The sequence below is a fragment of the Rhizoctonia solani genome, chromosome 8, assembly GCF_016906535.1.
Source record: "Rhizoctonia solani chromosome 8, complete sequence".
In the NCBI taxonomy this organism is placed as follows: Eukaryota; Fungi; Basidiomycota; class Agaricomycetes; order Cantharellales; family Ceratobasidiaceae; genus Rhizoctonia; species Rhizoctonia solani.
Genome location: NC_057377.1, coordinates 1950234 through 1969905, shown reverse-complemented (window position 1 = coordinate 1969905; position 19672 = coordinate 1950234). Strand labels below are relative to the sequence as shown.

At 54.1% G+C, this 19672-nt stretch overlaps 3 protein-coding genes across 3 annotated transcripts; all 3 read right to left on the bottom strand.

Moving 5' to 3' along the window:
- Positions 1-173: 173 nt before the first annotated feature.
- RhiXN_10050 (Vegetative incompatibility protein HET-E-1) lies at positions 174-4648 on the bottom strand (the record flags this gene model as incomplete). Its single annotated transcript, XM_043329866.1, has 6 exons — positions 174-2075; positions 2109-3656; positions 3684-3758; positions 3812-3950; positions 4004-4134; positions 4193-4648. 6 exons carry the CDS (start codon positions 4646-4648, stop codon positions 174-176), a joined length of 4251 nt encoding a protein of 1416 aa, XP_043182700.1.
- A 1946-nt stretch (positions 4649-6594) lies between these two features.
- RhiXN_10049 (Vegetative incompatibility protein HET-E-1) lies at positions 6595-11063 on the bottom strand (the record flags this gene model as incomplete). Its single annotated transcript, XM_043329865.1, has 6 exons — positions 6595-8502; positions 8536-10083; positions 10138-10185; positions 10239-10377; positions 10428-10549; positions 10608-11063. 6 exons carry the CDS (start codon positions 11061-11063, stop codon positions 6595-6597), a joined length of 4221 nt encoding a protein of 1406 aa, XP_043182699.1.
- Positions 11064-12990: 1927 nt separating this feature from the next.
- RhiXN_10048 (Vegetative incompatibility protein HET-E-1) lies at positions 12991-17276 on the bottom strand (the record flags this gene model as incomplete). The annotated part of the gene is made up of 6 exons (XM_043329864.1): positions 12991-14898; positions 14944-16479; positions 16540-16587; positions 16641-16779; positions 16830-16960; positions 17019-17276. 6 exons carry the CDS (start codon positions 17274-17276, stop codon positions 12991-12993), a joined length of 4020 nt encoding a protein of 1339 aa, XP_043182698.1.
- Between the last annotated feature and the right edge of the window lie 2396 nt (positions 17277-19672).

Sequence of the window (19672 nt, the reverse complement as noted above, 5' to 3'; positions counted from 1 at the left end):
AGTGTACCATGGCTTGGCCGTCACAGAGTCGAAGTAATATATTTCGCAATTATTACATAGCAGATAATTCGCTTCTGCATTGATCTGAACAAGGATGCACCCATCGTATCATGAATACAACATACAATAAAACTTGATATTCATAATAATCTGACATCCAATGTCCCATATGATCAGCCTCTTGCATAACATTTCCCCCACTCTTGTCCAGCCACCAGCCACTGCTTCGGGACCTCTAATGTGCCAGACATTGTAACAATCACCGACACGAACGGGGACAGTCCTGTATCAGCGATCTCCACCGGAAGCCACAGCAACAAGTCATTACGGCTATTGATCAGCCACCCATCCCAATCGACACGACATCCATCGTAAAGGTCGGAAAGAGTCTGACTTGATCCTGAGGTGGAAGGGGCACCGGCAGGAGCCCGGAACTCCAGAATAGGCGAGGTCGTACTCCAGACTCGTAGGCTACGATGAGGGAAGGCATTGTTGTCAACTGACGCAAGAAGTGAGCCATCCGAGCATACTGCAATGTTGTCAACCTGGCCATTCCTGGCGGAACATAAGCGGAAAACGGCCTCTCCAGTTTGCAGAGATATGCCTTGAATTGTGCCATCATCGAAAACTAAAATAACATGGGCACTGTCCGTAAACCTCAGCATTCGAGGGATGGGGTCAAACGGTCCAGCAGCCACAGTCCCATTATCCTTCCGCACGAGCTGTACTAGCTCCCCATGGTTATTGGTTTGGGCAGTATATAAGCTTTTGGGAAATGTTGAGGAAGATAGCGGGCGGGAAAGCCGTATGTCGGGTGGGGCCGGCCGGGAGGTGCCATTCGACACATCCCACATCTGCATTTCGCCCTGGTTCGATTTGGTGAATACGTGGCCATTGTCGGGCGAGAACCAGAGGGATCTGATATGAGGTAGAGCATGATCTGATGCAGGAGTTACAATGCCCTTTCGCACATTCCACACTCGCACCGTCCGATCCCGAGAGCCAGAGATGACTCGTGTCCCATCCGGTGAGTACCCAACTGACATAATAGTACCAGTATGGCCAACAAATGGACCGGCAGCAAGGGACCCATCGGCGATCCTCCACACTCGCACAGTCTTATCATAAGAGCCAGATGCAACAAGTGTTCCATCAGGCGACACTGTGACCGATTGGACGGTATCTGTATGACCTCGAAACGGAGTGGTGACAGCCGACCCATCAGACACCCTCCATACACGAACGCTCATGTCCTCTGACCCGCTGAGAAGCAGAGTGCCATCAGGACTGAATACAACGGACCGGACAGCTTTGATATGGCCTTGCAGCGGTGAAGCAGCAGGAGTGCCGTCGTCCGAGCGCCACAGTCGGATCGTCTTGTCGTCGGAGGCAGAGGCAATGAGAGTGCCGTCCGGTGAGAACGTCACAGAGCGGACTGAATCGGTATGGCCCTGCAATGGACCGCAAAGCTGTGTGCCATCGACTGTGTTCCATATATAAATGGTGTTGTCGAAGGAGCCAGAGACTATACGCTTGCTGTCGGGTGAGAACGAGACCGAGTTGACATACCAGGTGTGACCCTGGAATGGGCCGGCAACAAGACTGCCGGTGCGCACGTCCCACACCCGGATCGTGCGATCTTCTGACCCAGAGGCCAGAAGTCTGCCATCACGCGAGAACACCACCGAATGGACATGGTCGGTGTGAGCCTGGAGTGGACCAACAACCACCGTGCCATCGTATGCGTCCCGTATGTTCACTGTTGGGTCACTGCATCCCGTTGCCACTCGACTCCCATCCACCGAGTATGCCACCGACCATACTAGCTCGCCAATGTTCCAGGTTGCCACTGCGGCTGTCTCTCTGCGGTCCATCAGGCTTCCCTTCAGCTCCAGCAGCCCTTGCATCCGATGCCAGTAGTGCGTATATACCGAGCTCGACCGAGGACAGAAAGGCAGGCATGAGATATAGATGTGTGGCGTGGACTGCGACGCTGGACTGGAGGCATAGCTGGTGCAGAAGTTGATGGCATCCTCGACCCATTGCCGCAACTCGGAGGATTCGGACCCTGACTCCTATCAGTGCTGTCAGCAATCAGCACAGGTGACCATCATCATCATACTCGCCGTTATCCATCGCTTAATTGCCAACCACCCGTGGATTCCAAACAGCAGCTCTCGCCGCAGGCACATCACCTCCATCCAGAACAGCAGCCGATCCGATACAAACTCCTTCAGCGCCACCACCATGTCTTCCGACACTCTCGTCTGAGCCAGATGACTCGGCCAGTAGCGGCATGCATACGCCAGTGTTGACGAGATCTTGGTCTTGATTCGGTGTTGTATGTTGTCGACCTGGCTGTCGCGTATGAATGACGATGGCAGGTCGCATATGTTGAACCGTAGCTGGTCCTTCATCACCCCAAAGCATCGACTCGTCAGCCCTGGACTATGCTCCTTGACGTCGCAGTGGTATTGCCCTGACCGGGCCTGGCTGAACATAAAGTCCGGAAACGATGCATGCAGCGTGGTCACCAGTTTTGTAGCCTCCGAGTGGTGCAGCACTGATCGAAGCCCATTCAGCGCACACTCCACTCGGTGTGTATTGTCGATCCCGGATAGTGCCCCGATGGTCTCCAGCGATATCGGCTCTTGGGCAAACAGCACCGTACGTAGCACCGCCTGCGCCGCCTCTTTCTCCGATGCTTCTAGTTCTTCGTCATCCAGCGCCGACTTCAGTATCGCCGTATATAGCTTATCGATCTGTGAGTTCTCTTGACCCGACTCGGCCGTCATGCCCAGTACCGTGTTCAGCCGTTCGCGAGAATTGGCCTTGCCGGTCCCGGGTCGAATGTAGCGAACAAGCGTAGCCGCATAGATGAACAGCACCCCGGATCGATCGACAAGCTGCTTGAGGACTTCATTCGGTAGCCCGGGGATGGTAGACGAAAGCTCCTGCTTTAGGTATAGCTCGATGTCCGCCCTGACCAGCGACTTTTCGATGTCGTGTAGGTATATCGCCGCACGCAACCGTGCATGGGTCGTCATTGTCGTATAGATCTCCGCCTCGGGTCGACTCGTCACGAAGAACTTGATTGGCAGCTGACTGGCGTGCTTGAACAGCATATCCAGCACTTGCTCCACTCCTCGTTGGTCGTCGCACTCGTCCAGCGCATCGATCACCACCACCAGGTTGCTCGGTATGTCGTTCTTGATTGTCTTCAGTGGGTCGACTAACAGCCGTTCGAACTGCGTCCTGATGTCCTTCGTTCCCAAGTCCGGGTCGTTTCCGAGAACGTCGCACAGCGCCGACTGGAACGGGATGCAGTACCGTGCGAGCTGGTATGCCACTGTCGGTACGATCCGAGTTACGTCGCGGCAGTCGGCAGACGTCCTTGTGCAGAAGAAGCTCGCTGCTAGGAGTTTCTCGGTCTCGAGCCATTTGGCAAAGGTGCATGCGATGGTGGTCTTGCCGGTGCCGGCCATTCCGCTCATCCAGTACACCGCCTTTTGGTCCGAGGCAGACACCCAGCGTTCGAGCTCGGAGAGGATGCTGACTCGTGTGCCTTCGGTGCATGTCCGTCTGCTGGTCGATGTTGAGAGCGTGGAATTGTATGTTGCCTTCTTCTCCGCGTTCAGGTCCGCAAGCCTTGATTTCTGCTCATTTAGTTAGCCATATTGTACCTGCATCTCGCGCCATGCAATACTTGCCACCATCAGTTCGTTCGTGATCGCCCAGGTACTCATCCCGATGTTTGTCTGTCCACACATAAGCGCCGAGTCCAGTCCTTGATTATACAGTATGCACCCACCTGCAATTGGCGGAACAGTGACTCAATCCGCCTGTATCGCCTCACTAGGTCCTCCCCGTCTGCATTCGCCATCACCATCCGCCTTCCAGTCCCACGTCCCACCTTGTTCTCGATCTCTTCTGCCTCGCGCTTGATAACACTTTACATCCTGTCAGCCATCGCATAAAAACGACAAATTGCCGCTTGACGTACATGGCAATCCCCTTCACACAGTCGGTAACCGAGCTCGGCGCACCTCCCTTGCAGGTCGTCACAAGCGACTTGGCGAGCGTGTCAAGCTCGGTGGCCAGATGCTCGTAGTCTTGTTGGTTTCTCGCAGCAACCTGGATCAAGGTACGTGTCAGCTTGGAGATGCGACGAGCATCCATAAGACTGACGCACCTCGATAGTATCGAAGCAGTCAACAAGTACACTGGCGGCGGAGACGAGCGGACCAAACATCGCGGGAGTGTCCCTCAGGGTCTTGAGCGACGCCCGCAGCCCTTCCCATGCTCCGCTCTTGACACCTGATGTATCGACAGGAGTGCCGGTTCGAGATGGCGATTGGCTTGTCGGAAGGGGTGCGTTCTCGTCATTGACCGAATCCACATCGGCACTTTGGGTCGGTTCTGCAGGGGGTGATGCATGCAAAGGCGCTTGTTGTTCGGTGTTGTCATTATTGGGGGCATCTGTGTGGGCGTCTTGGATTGGTTCTAAGGGTAACGAGGCATGTGAAGACGGGCGCTGCTGGGTGGGTGGCCCGACTGGATCCTCGGGCGATGAGACGCAAAGTAGACTATCCAGCCAGCGTCTCACTTTCCCTTTCTTTCTGTTCGACCTGTTGTTCCGAGTCGACATTTTTCGAGTTTTCGTGGTCGTTGAACGGATTGGCCGTGAGCGCTTGTGCCCGAATCGTTTATAGCAATAGGGAACGTGGACTGCACGCTGCAGCCTGCCATGCTCACAGTAGGTGATCAGCGTGACCGGAAGCGCAAAAGCGGTCGTTTATGATCCTGTGCTCATGTGCTCAGCATGCGCCAACACTGCACGCACACACAACACCAGCCAGACTCACTGCTATTCCTCTCGACGCCAGCCGGACGCATCCACACCAGTGGTGGTACATTCAGTCCAGCTCGATCTCGCAGTTCCAGTGATGAATAACATTGAGTATAGCGCAAAAACACCATAACAGGCTGTGGAAAGCTCCATGCAGCAAAATCGAGAGCAACAAACCGCAAATCACGTGGCCAACCGCCTCAAAGCTATCTTATTTGTCTTAGACGGAATTTCCACCAAGTGACTCCACCGGTCCCGCTCATATTGATCCTGTTATGCATTTTTGTACGAGATGCAGGTAGCTTCGAAATAGAGACGCAATCCATGAGTCTATCATCTTCTCCCGCGGACGGACCGCAACACGAATGATCGAGGCAAGCCGATTTGTCCGATCAATCTCATGGGTCCATCAGTGGCTGTACCCGTCCCCGGCGCGGCAACCTTCCAGGCCCATCTGTTGTTCTCTGTAGTTCGTATGTATATCGCCAAACTCTTTCCACATCCCACGCGATCCTCAACCAGCTCATCCGGGATAAATGTCTCTCTGAGGGCTGGCCGCGCAAGGCAATCAAGTTTCCTCGGATAGCAATATCAACTGACCACCCGACACACTTGCCCCAGTCCAGTCCTGATCCGTGTCGCGTACATCCAGCGGACATCGGGCTGTACCACAAACTGTAAACTACAAGCTAGTGGAGACAATATTATTGAGTTTGTCGATCATTCGAGTGACCAATCCCGGCGGTACCAACGGAACGGAGCCGCAAGTCCCGCAGACAACAACCTGGATCCACAGGTTTCCGGACCGCTGTCAATCGTTGTTCTTTGCGCTCATAGCTATCGGCCGGAAATCAAGCTACCTACGCAGCAGCCATGTGGGCACTCATACTGTGCGTATCAAGCGAGAAGATGCCGAGGCAGAGTACTTGCGTAGGATAGACGGGTGGTGACTTACAAATCAGGGCTGTCGAGAAAACCATAGGCAGACGGCAGTCCTTGCGTGAGCGCACCATTCACAACTTTCACGCGTCGGCCCAACATGCCTCACTAAGTCTCATTCCTCGGATGGGCTTCTGATGCAAGGGTGTGTACAGGTTGAATGTTTGGGGTGGCCAGCTCATTATCGAGCATAGATGAGAACATTGCGATCAGTATAGTACGTCTCGACGCGTGCAAGTTGCTCGAGAGCCCAAACAGGTAGGATGTCTGTGTAATAGCACAAGTCGTAACCATGCTAATCATCTGATCCCCGCGGTACATGCGCATATGCTGATAAACCTAAGAGCTAGTTGTACTCAGGCATTCACGGGACACGACCGTTCGTCAAGTCATCCTAGCAGCCCTCGCTCCAAACCAAGTACCTCTTGGCCCAAAACGGCCAATATGAGTGACATGATCGAAGCGCTGCACCCTCGCAGTCAGAGCTTGCTCGCATTTCATATCCCATTCAATTCAATAATCATTATCACCACGCCATCATTGTCCTTAGATGCATCTTTAGCATTTTAGAGGGCGTGAAGTGCCAGAGGGGGACGATGGTGAGAAGCACAGGGGATTGGAGCCGCACAGAGCCCCCTTTGATAACTTGCAGAGCTGCAATCAGCCACTGGAGGCGGGAGGAAGAAACACCACCGAATCATTACATATGCATGTTATTGGCTCGTTTGGTGATATAAGTTGATGCAATGACAAAATACACAGTACATTATTCGAGTTTCTACATAAGATGTCCACACATACACCGCTTACTTCTGTATGTAGCATTTGTCCCACTCTTGTCCAGCAACCAGCCACTGCTTCGGAACCTCCAATATTCCAGACGTTGTAACAATCACCGACACAAACGGAGACAGTCCTGCATCAGCAATCTCCACCGGAAGCCACAGCAACAGGTCGTTACGGCTGTTGACTAGCCAGCCATCCCCATCGACATGACATCCATCATAAAATTCGGAAAGAGTCTGACTTGGTCCTGAAGCGGAAGGGGCATTGGTGAGGGTGTGAAACCCTATGATAGGCGAGGTCGTACTCCAGACTCGTAGGCTACTACTAGGGTACTTACTGTCGTCAGCGGACGCAAGAAATGAGCCATCCGAGCACTGTCCAATCAGGTCAACCCAGTCGTCCCCAGCAGAGCGTAATACGAATACGGTCTCTCCAGTCCGCAGTGATATGCCTCGGATCGTGCCGTCCTCGAAGCCTACAATGACACAGCTGCTGTCGTCCGTAAACTGCCATACTCGAGGGGTGGGCTCAAACGGTCCAACAACCACGGTCTTGTCGTCCATCCGCACAACCTGTACTAGCTCTCCATCTGAATCGGTTTGGGCAGTGTGCGAACTGTCGGGAGATGTTGTGATAGATGGCGGGCGGGGAAGGTGTATGTCGGGTGGGGCTAACTGGGAGGTGCCATTCGACACATTCCACATCCGCACTTCACCCTCGTCCGATTCGGTCAATACGTGGCCATTGTTGGGCGAGAACCAGAGTGATTTTATCTTGGGTAGAGCATGGTCTGAGGAGGCAGGAGCCACTATGCCCTCGCGCACATTCCACACTCGCACCGTCCAATCATAAGAGCCAGAGATGACTCGTGTCCCATCCGGTGAGTATCCAACTGACACAATCAAATCAGTATGGCCAAGTAATGGACCGGCAGCAAGCGACCCATCGGCGATCCTCCACACTCGCACAGTCTTATCATAAGAGCCAGATGCAACAAGTGTTCCATCAGCCGACACTGCCACCGAGGTGACGCCACTTGTATGGCCCTGAAACGGAGTGGTGACAGCCGACCCATCAGACACCCTCCACACACGAACGGTCCTGTCCCTTGACCCGCTGACAAGCAGAGTGCCATCAGGACTGAACACAACGGAGTAGACAGCGTCGGTATGGCCTTGAAGCGGTGAAGCAGCAGGAGTGCCGTCGTCCGAGCACCACAGTCGGATCGTGTTGTCGGAGGAGGCAGAGGCAATGAGAGTGCCGTCGGGCGAGTACGTCACGGAGCGGACTGATCCGGTATGACCCTGCAATGGACCGCAAAGCAAGGTGCCATCGACTGCGCTCCATATACAAACGGTCTTGTCCTGGGAGCCAGAGACTATGCGCTTGCTGTCCGGTGAGAACGAGGCCGAGAGGACAGAGCCGGTGTGACCTTGAAATGGGCCGGCAACAGGACTGCCGGTGCGCACGTCCCACACCCGGATAGTGCGATCATCTGCCCCAGACGCAACAAGCCTGCCATCACGCGAGAACACCACCAAACTAACACAGTCGGTGTGAGCCTGGAGTGGACCAACAACCACCGTGCCATCGTATGCGTTCCGTATGCTCACTGTTCCGTCAGCGCATCCCACTGCCACTCGACTCCCATCCACCGAGTACGCCACCGAGTATACTGGCGAGCCCATGTTCCAGGTTGCCACTGCGGCTGTCTCTCTGCGGTCCATCAGGCTTCCCTTCAGCTCCAGCAGTCCTTGCATCCGATGCCGGTAGTGGGTATACACCGAGCTCGACCGAGGACAGAAAGGCAGGCATGAGATGTAGATATGTGGAGTGGACTGTGACGCTGGGCTGGCGGCATAGCTGGTGCAGAAGTTGCTGGCATCTTCGACCCATTGCCGCACCTCGGGCGATTCAGACGTCGATTCCTAAAAGTAATGTCAGTAAGCAGCGCGAGTGACTATCATCATCCTACTTGCCGTTATCCATTGCTTGATGGCCAACCACCCGTGGATCCCAAACAGCAGCTCTCGCCGCAGGCACATCACCTCCATCCAGAACAGCAGTCGATCCGATAGGAACTCCTTCAGCGCCGCCACCATGTCTTCCGACACCGTCGTCTGAGCAAGATGACTCGGCCAGTAGCGGCACGCATACGCCAGTGGTGACGAGATGTTGGTCTTGATTCGGTGTTGTATGTTGTCGACCTGGCTGTCGCGTATGAACGAAGACGGCAAGTCGCATATGTTGAACCGCAGCTGGTCCTTCATCACCCCAAAGCATCGACTCGCCAGCCCTCGAGCATGTTCCTTGACGTCGCAGTAGTATTGCCCTGATCGGGCCTTGCTGAACATAAAGTCTGGAAAAGATGCATGCAGCGTGGTCACTAGGTTTGTAGCCTCCGAGTGGTGCAGCACCGATCGAAGCCCATTCAGCGCGTACTCCACTCGGTGCGTATTGTCGATCCCAGATAGCGCCCCGATGGTCTCCAGCGATATTGGTTCTTGAGCAAACAGCACCGTACGTAGCACCGCCTGCACCGCCTCTTTCTCCGGCCCTCGCAGCTCTCCATCATCCAGCGCCGACTTGAGTACCGCCGCGTATAGAATGTCGATCTGTGATTTTTCTTCCCCCGCCTCGGCGGTCATGCCCAGTACCGTGTTCAGCCGTTCACGAGGATCGGCCCTGCCGGTCCCGGGTCGAATGTAGCGAACAAGCGTAGCCGCATAGATGAACAGCACCCCGGATCGGTCCACGAGCTGCTTGAGCACTTCATCTGGTAGCCCGGGGATCGTAGATGAAAGCTCCTGCTTTAGGTATAGCTCGATGTCCGCGCTGACCAGCGACTTTTCGATGTCGTGTAGGTATATCGCCGCCCGCAACGGTGCATGGGTCGTCATTGTCGTGTAGATCTCCGCCTCGGGTCGACTGGTTACGAAGAACTTGATCGGCAGCTGACTGGCGTGCTTGAACAGCATATCCAGCACTTGCTCCACTCCTCGTTGGTCGTTGCACTCGTCCAGCGCATCGATCACCACCACCAGGTTGCTCGGTATGGCATTCTTCATTTTGTTCAGCGGGTCTACTATCAACCGTTCAAACTGTCTTGTTATGTCCTTCGATCCGATGTCCGGGTCGTTTCCGAGAACGTCGCATAGCGCTGACTGGAATGGGATGCAGTACCGCGCGAGCTGGTATGCCACCGTCGGTACGATTCGAGCCACGTCCTGGCAGTCCACATCCGTCCGCGTGCAAAAGAAGCTCGCTGCCAGCAGTTTCTCGGTCTCGAGCCATTCGGCAAACGTGTATGCGATCGTGGTCTTGCCGGTGCCGGCCATCCCGCTCATCCAGTACACCGACTGCCGGTCCGGCGCAAACACCCAGTCCTTGAGCTCGGATAGGACCTTCACTCGTGTGCCTTCGGTGCATGTCCGCCTGCTGGTCGAGCGAGACAAGAGAGAGTCATAGGTGGCCTTCTTTTCTGTGTTCAGTGCCGCGAGTCTCGAGTTCTGTCCACTCAGTCAGTCAGCGAAAGCGAGAGCCCCGTGACGCGCGGTACACACCACCACCAGTTCCTTTGTGTTTGCCCATGTACTCATCCCGATGTTCGCCTTCACATGTATAAGCGCCCAATCCAACCGCCGAGGTTATGACATAAACTCACTTGCAGCTGTCGAAAAAGCGACTCTATCCGCCGATATCGCCTCACTAAGTCTTGCTCATCCGCATTTGCCATCAGCACCCGCCTACCAGTCCCGCGCTGGGTTTTGTTCTTGATCTCATTTGACTCTCGTTCGATAGACCTATGCACCGTGTCAGCCTTCGCATGGACTGGGCTAGACAGCCGACTTACTTCATGATCCCGTTCATACACCCCGTGGCTGTCTCGGTGGTGTAGGCTTCCATTAGTGCATTGCTGAGCGCATCAATGTCGGCAGCCAAATCGTCGTAGTCTTGCTGGTTGCTTGAGACCGTCTGACAAAGAGCACGCGTGAGCGGGAAGAGTCATGGAACGATCGTATACATAGCATACCTCGATGACATCGAAGCAGTCGAGAAGTACGCTGGCGGCAGAGACCAGCGGACCAAACATCGCAGGAGTGTCCCTCAGCGTCTTGAGCGACACCCGCAGCCCAGCCCATGCTCCGCTCTTGACACCTGATGTATCAACAGGGGTGGCGGTTCGAGATGGCGATTGGCTTGTCGGAAGGGGTGCGTTCTCGTCATTAGCCGAATCTACATGGCCATTTTGGGTCGGCTTTGCAGGGGGTGATGCATGCGAAGGCGCTTGCTGTTCGGTGTTGTCATAATTGGGGATATCTGTGTGGGCGTCTTGGATTGGTTCTAGAGGGAACGAGGCATGTGAAGACGGGTGCTGCTGGGTGGACGACCCGACTGGATCCTCGGGCGATGAGACGCAAAGTAGACTATCCAGCCAGCGTCGCACTTTCCCTTTCTTTCTATTCGACCGGTTGTTCAGAGTCGACATTTTTCGAGTTTTCGTGGTCGTTGAACGGATTGGCCGTGAGCGCTTGTGCCCGAATCGTTTATAGCAATAGGGAACGTGGACTGCACGTTGCAACCTGCCGTAGTCCCAGTAGGTGATCAGCATGACCGGAAGCGCAAAAGCTGTCGTTTATGATCCTGTGCTCATGTGCTCAGCATGCGCCAACACTGCACGCACAGACAACACCATCCAGACTCACCGCTATTCCTCTCGACGTCAGCCGGACGCATCTACACCACTGGTCATACATTTAGTCCAGCTCGATCTCGCAGTTCCAGTGACGAATAACAGTGAGTATAGCGCAAAAACACCATAACAGGCTGTGGAAAGATCCATACGGCAAAATAGAGAGCAACAAACCGCAAATCACGTGGCCAGCCGCCTCAAAGCCACCTTATTTGTCTTAGACGGACTTTCCACTGAGTGACTCCACCGGTCCCGCTCGTATTCATCCTGTTATGCATCTTTGTACGAGATACAGGTAGCTTCGAAATAGAGACACAATCCATGAGTCTATCATCTTCTCCCGCGGACGGACCGCACCACGAATGATCGAGGCAAGCCAATTTATCCGATCAATCTCATGACTCCATCAGTGGCTGTACCCGTCCCCGGGCGCGGCAACGTCCCAGGCCCATCTGCCGTTCTCTCTAGCTCGTATGTATATCACCAAACTCTTTCCACGTGCCACGCGATCCTCAACCAGCTCATCCGGGGTAAACGTCTCTCTGAGGGCTGGCCGCGCGAGGCAATCAAGTCTCCCCGGATAGCAATATCCACTGACCACCCGATACGCTTGCCTCAGTCCAGTCCTGATCCGTGTCGCGCACATCCAGCGGACATCGGGCTGTACCACAAACTGTAAACTACAAGATGGCAGAGACAATATTACTGAGTTTGTCGATCATTCGAATGACCAATCCCGGCGGTACCAACCGAACGGAGCCGCATGTTCGGCACACAACAACCTGGATCTACAAGTTTCCGGACCGTTGTCAATCATTGTTCTTCGCGCTTATAGCTATCGATCTGATAGCCGGCTATCTACGCAGCAGCCATGTGGGCACTCATACCGTACGTATCAAGCAAGAAGATGCCGAGGCAGAGTACTTGCGTAGCATAGACGGGTTGTAAATTGCAAATCAGGGTTGCTGAGAAAACTGTAAACAGACGGCAGTCCTTGCGTGAGCGCACCGTTCACAAATATCACGCGTCGGCACAATAGGCCTCACTAAGTCTCAGTCCTCGGATGGGCTTCTGATGCAAGGGTGTGTGCAGGTTGAATGTTTGGGGCGGTCAGCTCATTATCGAGCATAGATGAGAACATTGCGATCAGTATAGTATATCTCGACGCGTGCAAGTTGCTCGAGAGCCCGAACAAATGAGATGTCTGTGTAATAGCACAAGTCGTAGCCATGCTAATCATCTGATTCCCGTGGTACATGCGTATGTGCTGATAAGCCTAAGAGCTAATTGTACTCAGGCATTCACGGGACACGACCGTTCGTCAAGTTATCCTAGCAGCCTCTCGCCCAAAACGGCTAGTATGAGTGGCATGATCGAAGCGCTGCACCCTCGCAGTCAGAGCTTACTCCCATTTCATATCCCATTCAATTTAATAATCGTTATCGCTGCACAACCGTTGCCCCTAGATGCACCTTTAGTTTTTTGTAGAGCAAGAAGAGCTAGAGAGGGACAATAGGTAGAAGCATTGGAAACCGGAGTCCCATAAAGTCCCCTTTGATACCTTGTAGAGCTGTAGTCTGGTCACTGGAGGCGGAGGAAAGCAACTACACCAAATGATTCCGCATGCATCTCATTGGCTTGTTTTCTGATATGATTTGACGCAATTGAAAAATACATGATACATTGTTCGAGGTTCTACGCAAGATATCTACACATGCACCGCTTACTTCCGTATATAGCACTTGTCCCACCCTCGTCCAGCGACCAGCCACTGCTTCGGGACCTCTAATGTTCCAGACGTTGTAACGATCACCGACACGAACGGAGACAGTCCTGCATCAGCCATCTCCGCCGGAAGCCACAGCAACAGATCATTACGGCTGTTGACCAGCCAGCCATCCCCATCGACATGACATCCATCGTAAAGTCCCGAAAGAGTCTGACTTGATCCCGAACCGGAAGGGGCATCGGTGGGGGTGTGAAACCCTATGATAGGCGAGGTCGTACTCCAGACTCGTAGGCTACGACTGGGGTGGTCATTGTCGTCAACGGACGCAAGAAGTGAGCCATCCGAGCACTGTCCAATCAGGTCAACCCAATCGTCACTAGCGGAGCGTAATCGGAATACAGTCTCTCCAGTCCGCAGTGATATGCCTCGAATCGTGCCATCCTTGAAGCCTACAATGACACAGCTGCTGTCGTCCGCAAACTGCCATACTCGAGGGATGGGCTCAAACGGTCCAGCAGCCACGGTCTTGTCGTCCGTCCGCACAACCTGTATCAGCTCTCCATCTGAATCGGTTTGGGCAGTGTAGGAACTGTCGGGAGATGTTGTGATAGATGGCGGGCGGGGAAGCTGTATGTCGGGTGGGGCTAACTGGGAGGTGCCATTCGACACATCCCACATCCGCACTTCACCCTTGTCCGATTCGGTCAATACGTGGCCATTGTCGGGCGAGAACCAGAGTGATTTTATCCAGGGTAGAGCATGATCTGAGGAAGCAGGAGCCGCTATGCCCTCGCGCACATTCCACACTCGCACCGTCCGATCATCAGAGCCAGAGATGACTCGCGTCCCATCCGGTGAGTACCCAACTGAGTTAATCGGATTAGTATGACCAACAAATGGACCGGCAGCAAGCGACCCATCGGCGATCCTCCACACTCGCACAGTACGATCATCAGAGCCAGAGACAGCAAGTGTGCCATCAGCCGACACCGCCACCGAGGTGACGCCACTTGTATGGCCCTGAAACGGAGTGGTGACAGCCGCCCCATCAGACACCCTCCACACACGAACGCTCATGTCCCGTGACCCGCTGACAAGCAGAGAGCCATCAGGACTGAACACAACGGAGTAGACAGCTTTGGTATGGCCTTGAAGCGGTGAAGCAGCAGGAGTGCCGTCGTCCGAGCGCCACAGTCGGATCGTCTTGTCGGAGGAGGCAGAGGCAATGAGAGTGCCGTCGGGCGAGTACGTCACGGAGCGGACCCAATCGGTATGACCCTGCAACGGACCGCAAAGCAGTGTTCCATCGGCTACGCTCCATATACAAACGGTGTTGTCCCCGGAGCCAGAGACTATGCGCTTGCTGTCGGGTGAGAACGAGACCGAGAGGACCAGGTCGATGTGACCTTGAAATGGGCCGGCAACAGGACTGCCGGTGCGCACGTCCCACACCCAAATAGTGCGATCATCTGACCCAGACGCAACAAGCCTGCCATCACGCGAGAACACCACCGAACGAACCCAGCCGGTGTGAGCCTGGAGTGGACCAGCAACCACCGTGCCATCGTATGCGTTCCGTATGCTCACTGTTCCGTCTTCGCATCCCACTGCCACTCGACTCCCATCCACCGAGTACGCCACCGACCGTACTGGCGAGCCCATGTTCCAGGTTGCCACTGCGGCTGTCTCTCTGCGGTCCATCAGGCTTCCCTTCAGCTCCAGCAGTCCTTGCATCCGATGCCAGTAGTGCGTGTATACCGAGCTCGACCGAGGGCAGAAAGGCAGGCATGAGATGTAGATGTGTGGAGTGGACTGGGACGCTGGGCTGGCGGCATAGCTGGTGCAGAAGTGGCTGGCATCGTCGACCCATTGCCCCACCTCGGGCGATTCAGACCCCGATTCCTGAAAGTAATGTCAGCAAGCAGCTCGGGTGACTCTCATCATCACACTTGCCGCTATCCATTGCTTGATCGCCGACCACCCGTGAATCCCAAACAGCAGCTCTCGCCGCAGGCACATCACCTCCATCCAGAACAGCAGCCGATCCGATACAAACTCCTTCAGCGCCACCACCATGTCTTCCGACACTCTCGTCTGAGCCAGATGACTCGGCCAGTAGCGGCATGCATACGCCAGTGTAGACGAGATCTTGGTCTTGATTCGGTGTTGTATGTTGTCGACCTGGCTGTCGCGTATGAACGAGGATGGCAAATCGCATATGTTGAACCGTAGCTGGTCTTTCATCACCCCAAAGCATCGACTCGCCAGCCCTGGACTGTGCTCCTTGACGTCGCAGTAGTATCGGCCTGACCGGGCCTGGCTGAACATAAAGTCTGGAAACGATGCATGCAGCGTGGTCACAAGGTTTGTAGCCTCCGAGTGGTGCAGTACCGATCGAAGCCCATTCAGCGCGTATTCCACTTGGTGCGTATTGTTGATCCCGGATAGTGCCCCGATCGTCTCCAGCGATATCGGTTCTTGAGCAAACAGCACCGTACGTAGCACCGCCTGCACCGCCTCTTTCTCCGGCCCTCGCAGCTCTCCATCATCCAGCGCCGACTTGAGTACCGCCGCGTATAGAATGTCGATCTGTGATTTTTCTTCCCCCGACTCGGCGGTCATACCCAGTACCGTGTTCAGCCGTTCACGAGGATCGGCCCTGCCGGTCCCGGGTCGAATGTAGCGAACAAGCGTAGCCGCATAGATGAACAGCACCCCGGATCGGTCCACGAGCTGCTTGAGCACTTCATCCGGTAGCCCCGGGATCGTAGACGATAGCTCCTGCTTTAGGTATAGCTCGATGTCCGCCCTGACCAGCGACTTTTCGATGTCGTGTAGGTATATCGCCGCACGCAACGGTGCATGGGTCGTCATTGTTGTATAGATCTCTGCTTCGGGTCGACTCGTCACGAAGAACTTGATTGGCAGCTGACTGGCGTGCTTGAACAGCATATCCAGCACTTGCTCCACTCCTCTTTGGTCGTTGCACTCGTCCAGCGCATCGATCACCACCACCAGATTATTCGGTATGTCATTCTTGATTGTCTTCAGTGGGTCGACCAGCAGCCGTTCGAACTGCTTTGTTACGTCCTTCGTTCTCAAGTCTGGGTCGTTTCCGAGAATATCGCAAAGCGCCGACCGGAATGGGATGCAGTACCGCGCGAGCTGGTATGCGACCGTTGGTATGATTCGAGCCACGTCCTGGCAGTCCGCATCCGTCCGCGTGCAAAAGAAGCTCGCCGCCAGTAGTTTCTGCCCTTCGAGCCATTTGGCAAACGTACATGCGATGGTGGTCTTGCCGGTGCCGGCCATCCCGCTCATCCAGTATACGGACTGCCGATCCGGCGCAAACACCCAGTCCTTGAGTTCGGACAGGACCTTCACTCGTGTGCCTTCGGTGCATGTTCGCCTGTTGGTCAAGGCAGACAGCAGCGAGTCGTAGGTGGCCTTATTCTCTGTGTTCAGTGTCGCCAGTCTCGAGTTCTGTCCGCTCAATCGGTCAGCGAAAGCAAAAGCAAAAGCATCGTGAGACGCGGTACACACCACCACCAGTTCCTCCGTGTTTGCCAATGTACTCATCCCGATATTGGCCTGCACATGTATAAGCGCCCAATGCAACTGCCGAGGTTATGGCACAAGCTCACCTGCAGCTGTCGAAAAAGCGACTGTATCCGCCTATATCGCCTCACTAAGTCTTGCTCATCTGCATTCGCCATCAGCACCCGCCTACCAGTCCCGCGCTGGGTCTTGCTCTTGATCTCATTCGCCTCTCGTTCGATAGACCTATGCACCGTGTCAGCCTTCGCATGGACTTGCCCAGAGAGCCGACTTACACGACGATCCCTTTCACACACCCCGTGGCTGAGCTGGATGTATTGGTGGTGTAGGTTCCCATGAATGCTTTGCTGAGCGCATCGAGGCTGGTTGCCAAATCCTCATAGTCTTGCTGGTTGCTTGAGACCGCCTGACAAAGAGTACGCGTGAGCGGGAAGAGTCATGGAACGATCGTATACATAGCATACCTCGATGACATCGAAGCAGTCGAGAAGTACGCTGGCGGCGGAGACGAGCGGACCAAACATCGCAGGAGTGTCCCCCAGGGTCTTAAGCGTCGCCCGCAGCCCTTCCCATGGTCCGCTCTTGACGCCCGATAACGGCGCGACTGGATCCTCGGGCGATAGCGCAACTGGATCCTCGGACGATGAGAAGCAGGACAGACTATCCAGCCAGCGTCGCACTTTCCCTTTCTTTCTATTCGATCCGTTGTTCCGAGTCGACATTTTTCGAGCCTTCGTAGTCGTTGAACGGATTGGCCGTGAGCGCTTGTGCCCGAATCGTTTATAGCAATAGGGAACGTGGACTGCACGTTGCAGCCTGCCATACTCCCAGAGGTGATCAGCGTGACCGGAAGCCCAAAAGCTGTCGCTTATGATCCTGTGCTCATGTGCTCAGCATGCGCCAACACTGCACGCACAGACAACACCAGTCAGACTCACTTCCATTCCTCTCCTCACTGGTCACCCAGATACATACAAACCATCACTGGTATATTTAGTTCCCCTCGTTTTCGCAATTCTGGTGGTGAATAAGAGTCGATATACTGCAGAAGCATCACGGCAGGCCACAGAAAGCCTGGTAGGGCAAAGTCAAGGAGAACGCCCACCAGATCACGTGTCCAACCGCCCCCACGCGACAATATTTGCCCTCGATGCATTTTCTTCCAAACGACCCTGCCAATCTCTGTCGTGTTCACCCTCGTATGTCTGTCTGTACAAGAGTGAGGTAGACTTTAATGGAACAACGATACGTGAGCCTGTTGTAGTATTCCATGGATAGACCAGGAACGATCGGGGCACGCCGATTTGTCTGATCGTTTACCCCGAGTCTCCATCAGTGGCTGTACCCTGGCTTCAGCGGTGATGTCCGCAACGTCTGTGGTTCCAGTGTCTTGTTCTGTAAATAGGGTAAACATCTCCGATTGCTTTCTACATTACATACAGTCCTCAATCAGTTGATACATGATGAGCGTCTCTCTGGTGGATGGCCATGCGAGCCAAACGAATCCCCCATATGGCAATATTGCGCGGAAAATCGAGGCATGTACCCCAGCCGAGTCCTAGTCCGTCTCACGCACACTCGATAGAGAGTAAGTTACTTTATGACGCGTGAGATAGAGATATGAGATCGTTGCAAACCCAACAGCCCGCCGATCACTTGGATGACTAGTCCCGGCGGTACCAACGGAACGGGCCACCGTGGCCCGGAAGAAAACAACACGGATCCACAAGTGTCCTACCGAACATTGGGCCTTTTAGGCATGGCCATATGCATCGGGTGAATAGCGAGCAATGTACTTGGGGTTGCAAAACCGAATCGGAACAAACGCTATGCGGCTCACGTGATTTTTTCCGATTCCATTTTGTAACCCCAAGTACACTGCAACCGTATAGATACTATGTGTCAAGCGAGACCACGTCTAGGCAGAGTCTTTGTGCGGGACGAATGTGTGGCTAGGTGCGAATCGTAATCGTGACGATGGAGTGTACTAAACGGGATGTTTTTGCCCGGAACACCACTCACAGCTGTTGGACCCCACTGCGTCAAATCTCACTTGGTCCTATTTATTGAATAGATTTCCGCTGTAGAAATGTATGCTAATAAAACAACGAAGATGGAGAGCTGAGTATTGAACGTAGAAGGAAACATGGTTGTTAGTGCGGCACGGCTCGACGAGTGGAAGCGGCTCGACAGCCTGGATGAATCCGATGATGGCACGGTAGGAAAACCAGCATCCACGTGGATCAGCTCAGACCTAAGCTAGGCTCGCGTGAATTGACCAGCCAAAGAGTCGGTTCCGCCCAAGCATTGACAGAATACAACGTTGGGTCAACTCATCCTGACATGCCTTGTTCCATGCCAATCACCTCTCCGCCCCCAAAAAAAACGATATGAATGACGTCAGCAAGGTATCACACCCTCACAGTCAGAGTTGAATTTCATTTCATATTCACGCCGACTCATCAATTGGACAGTATTAGTAGTCTTCGTACTCAGAGGCATCTTTAGCTTCTTACGTGGCAGAAACAACAAGAAGGTGAGAATGCAGAAAAGTACGGGGTATGAAAGACCTATGAAGCCCCCTATGATACTCCATGAAAATGTAGTCAAGTGACTCAAGGCGGGTGGCAGATCCCTGTGCGTGACTACGTGCGCATCTTATTGGTTCACTTACTGATGTTGGTGAACGCAATTACACCATACATCATATACAATACATTATCCGAATTTCTACATACTGTTCTACACATGCACCAGTCACTTCTGTATGTAGCACTTGTCCCACTCCCGTCCAGCGACCAGCATCTGCTTCGGTATCTCTAGTCTTCCAAATTCTGTAATAATGACCGACACGAAAGGGGACAGTCCTGCATGAGCAATCTCCGCCGGAAGCCAAAGCAACAGGTCATTACGACTGTTGACCAGCCACCCATCCTCATCAACATAACATCCATAATAAAATTCGGAAAGAGTCTGACTTGATCCTGGAGTGGGAGGGGCATCGAAGGCAGCCCGAAACACCACATCACGAAACCGGGCTATGTCATGTTTTCGCATACATGCCCATGTATTTCGCATCAGGTGACGTATTTAGTCATATGCTGATATCGGCATGTCA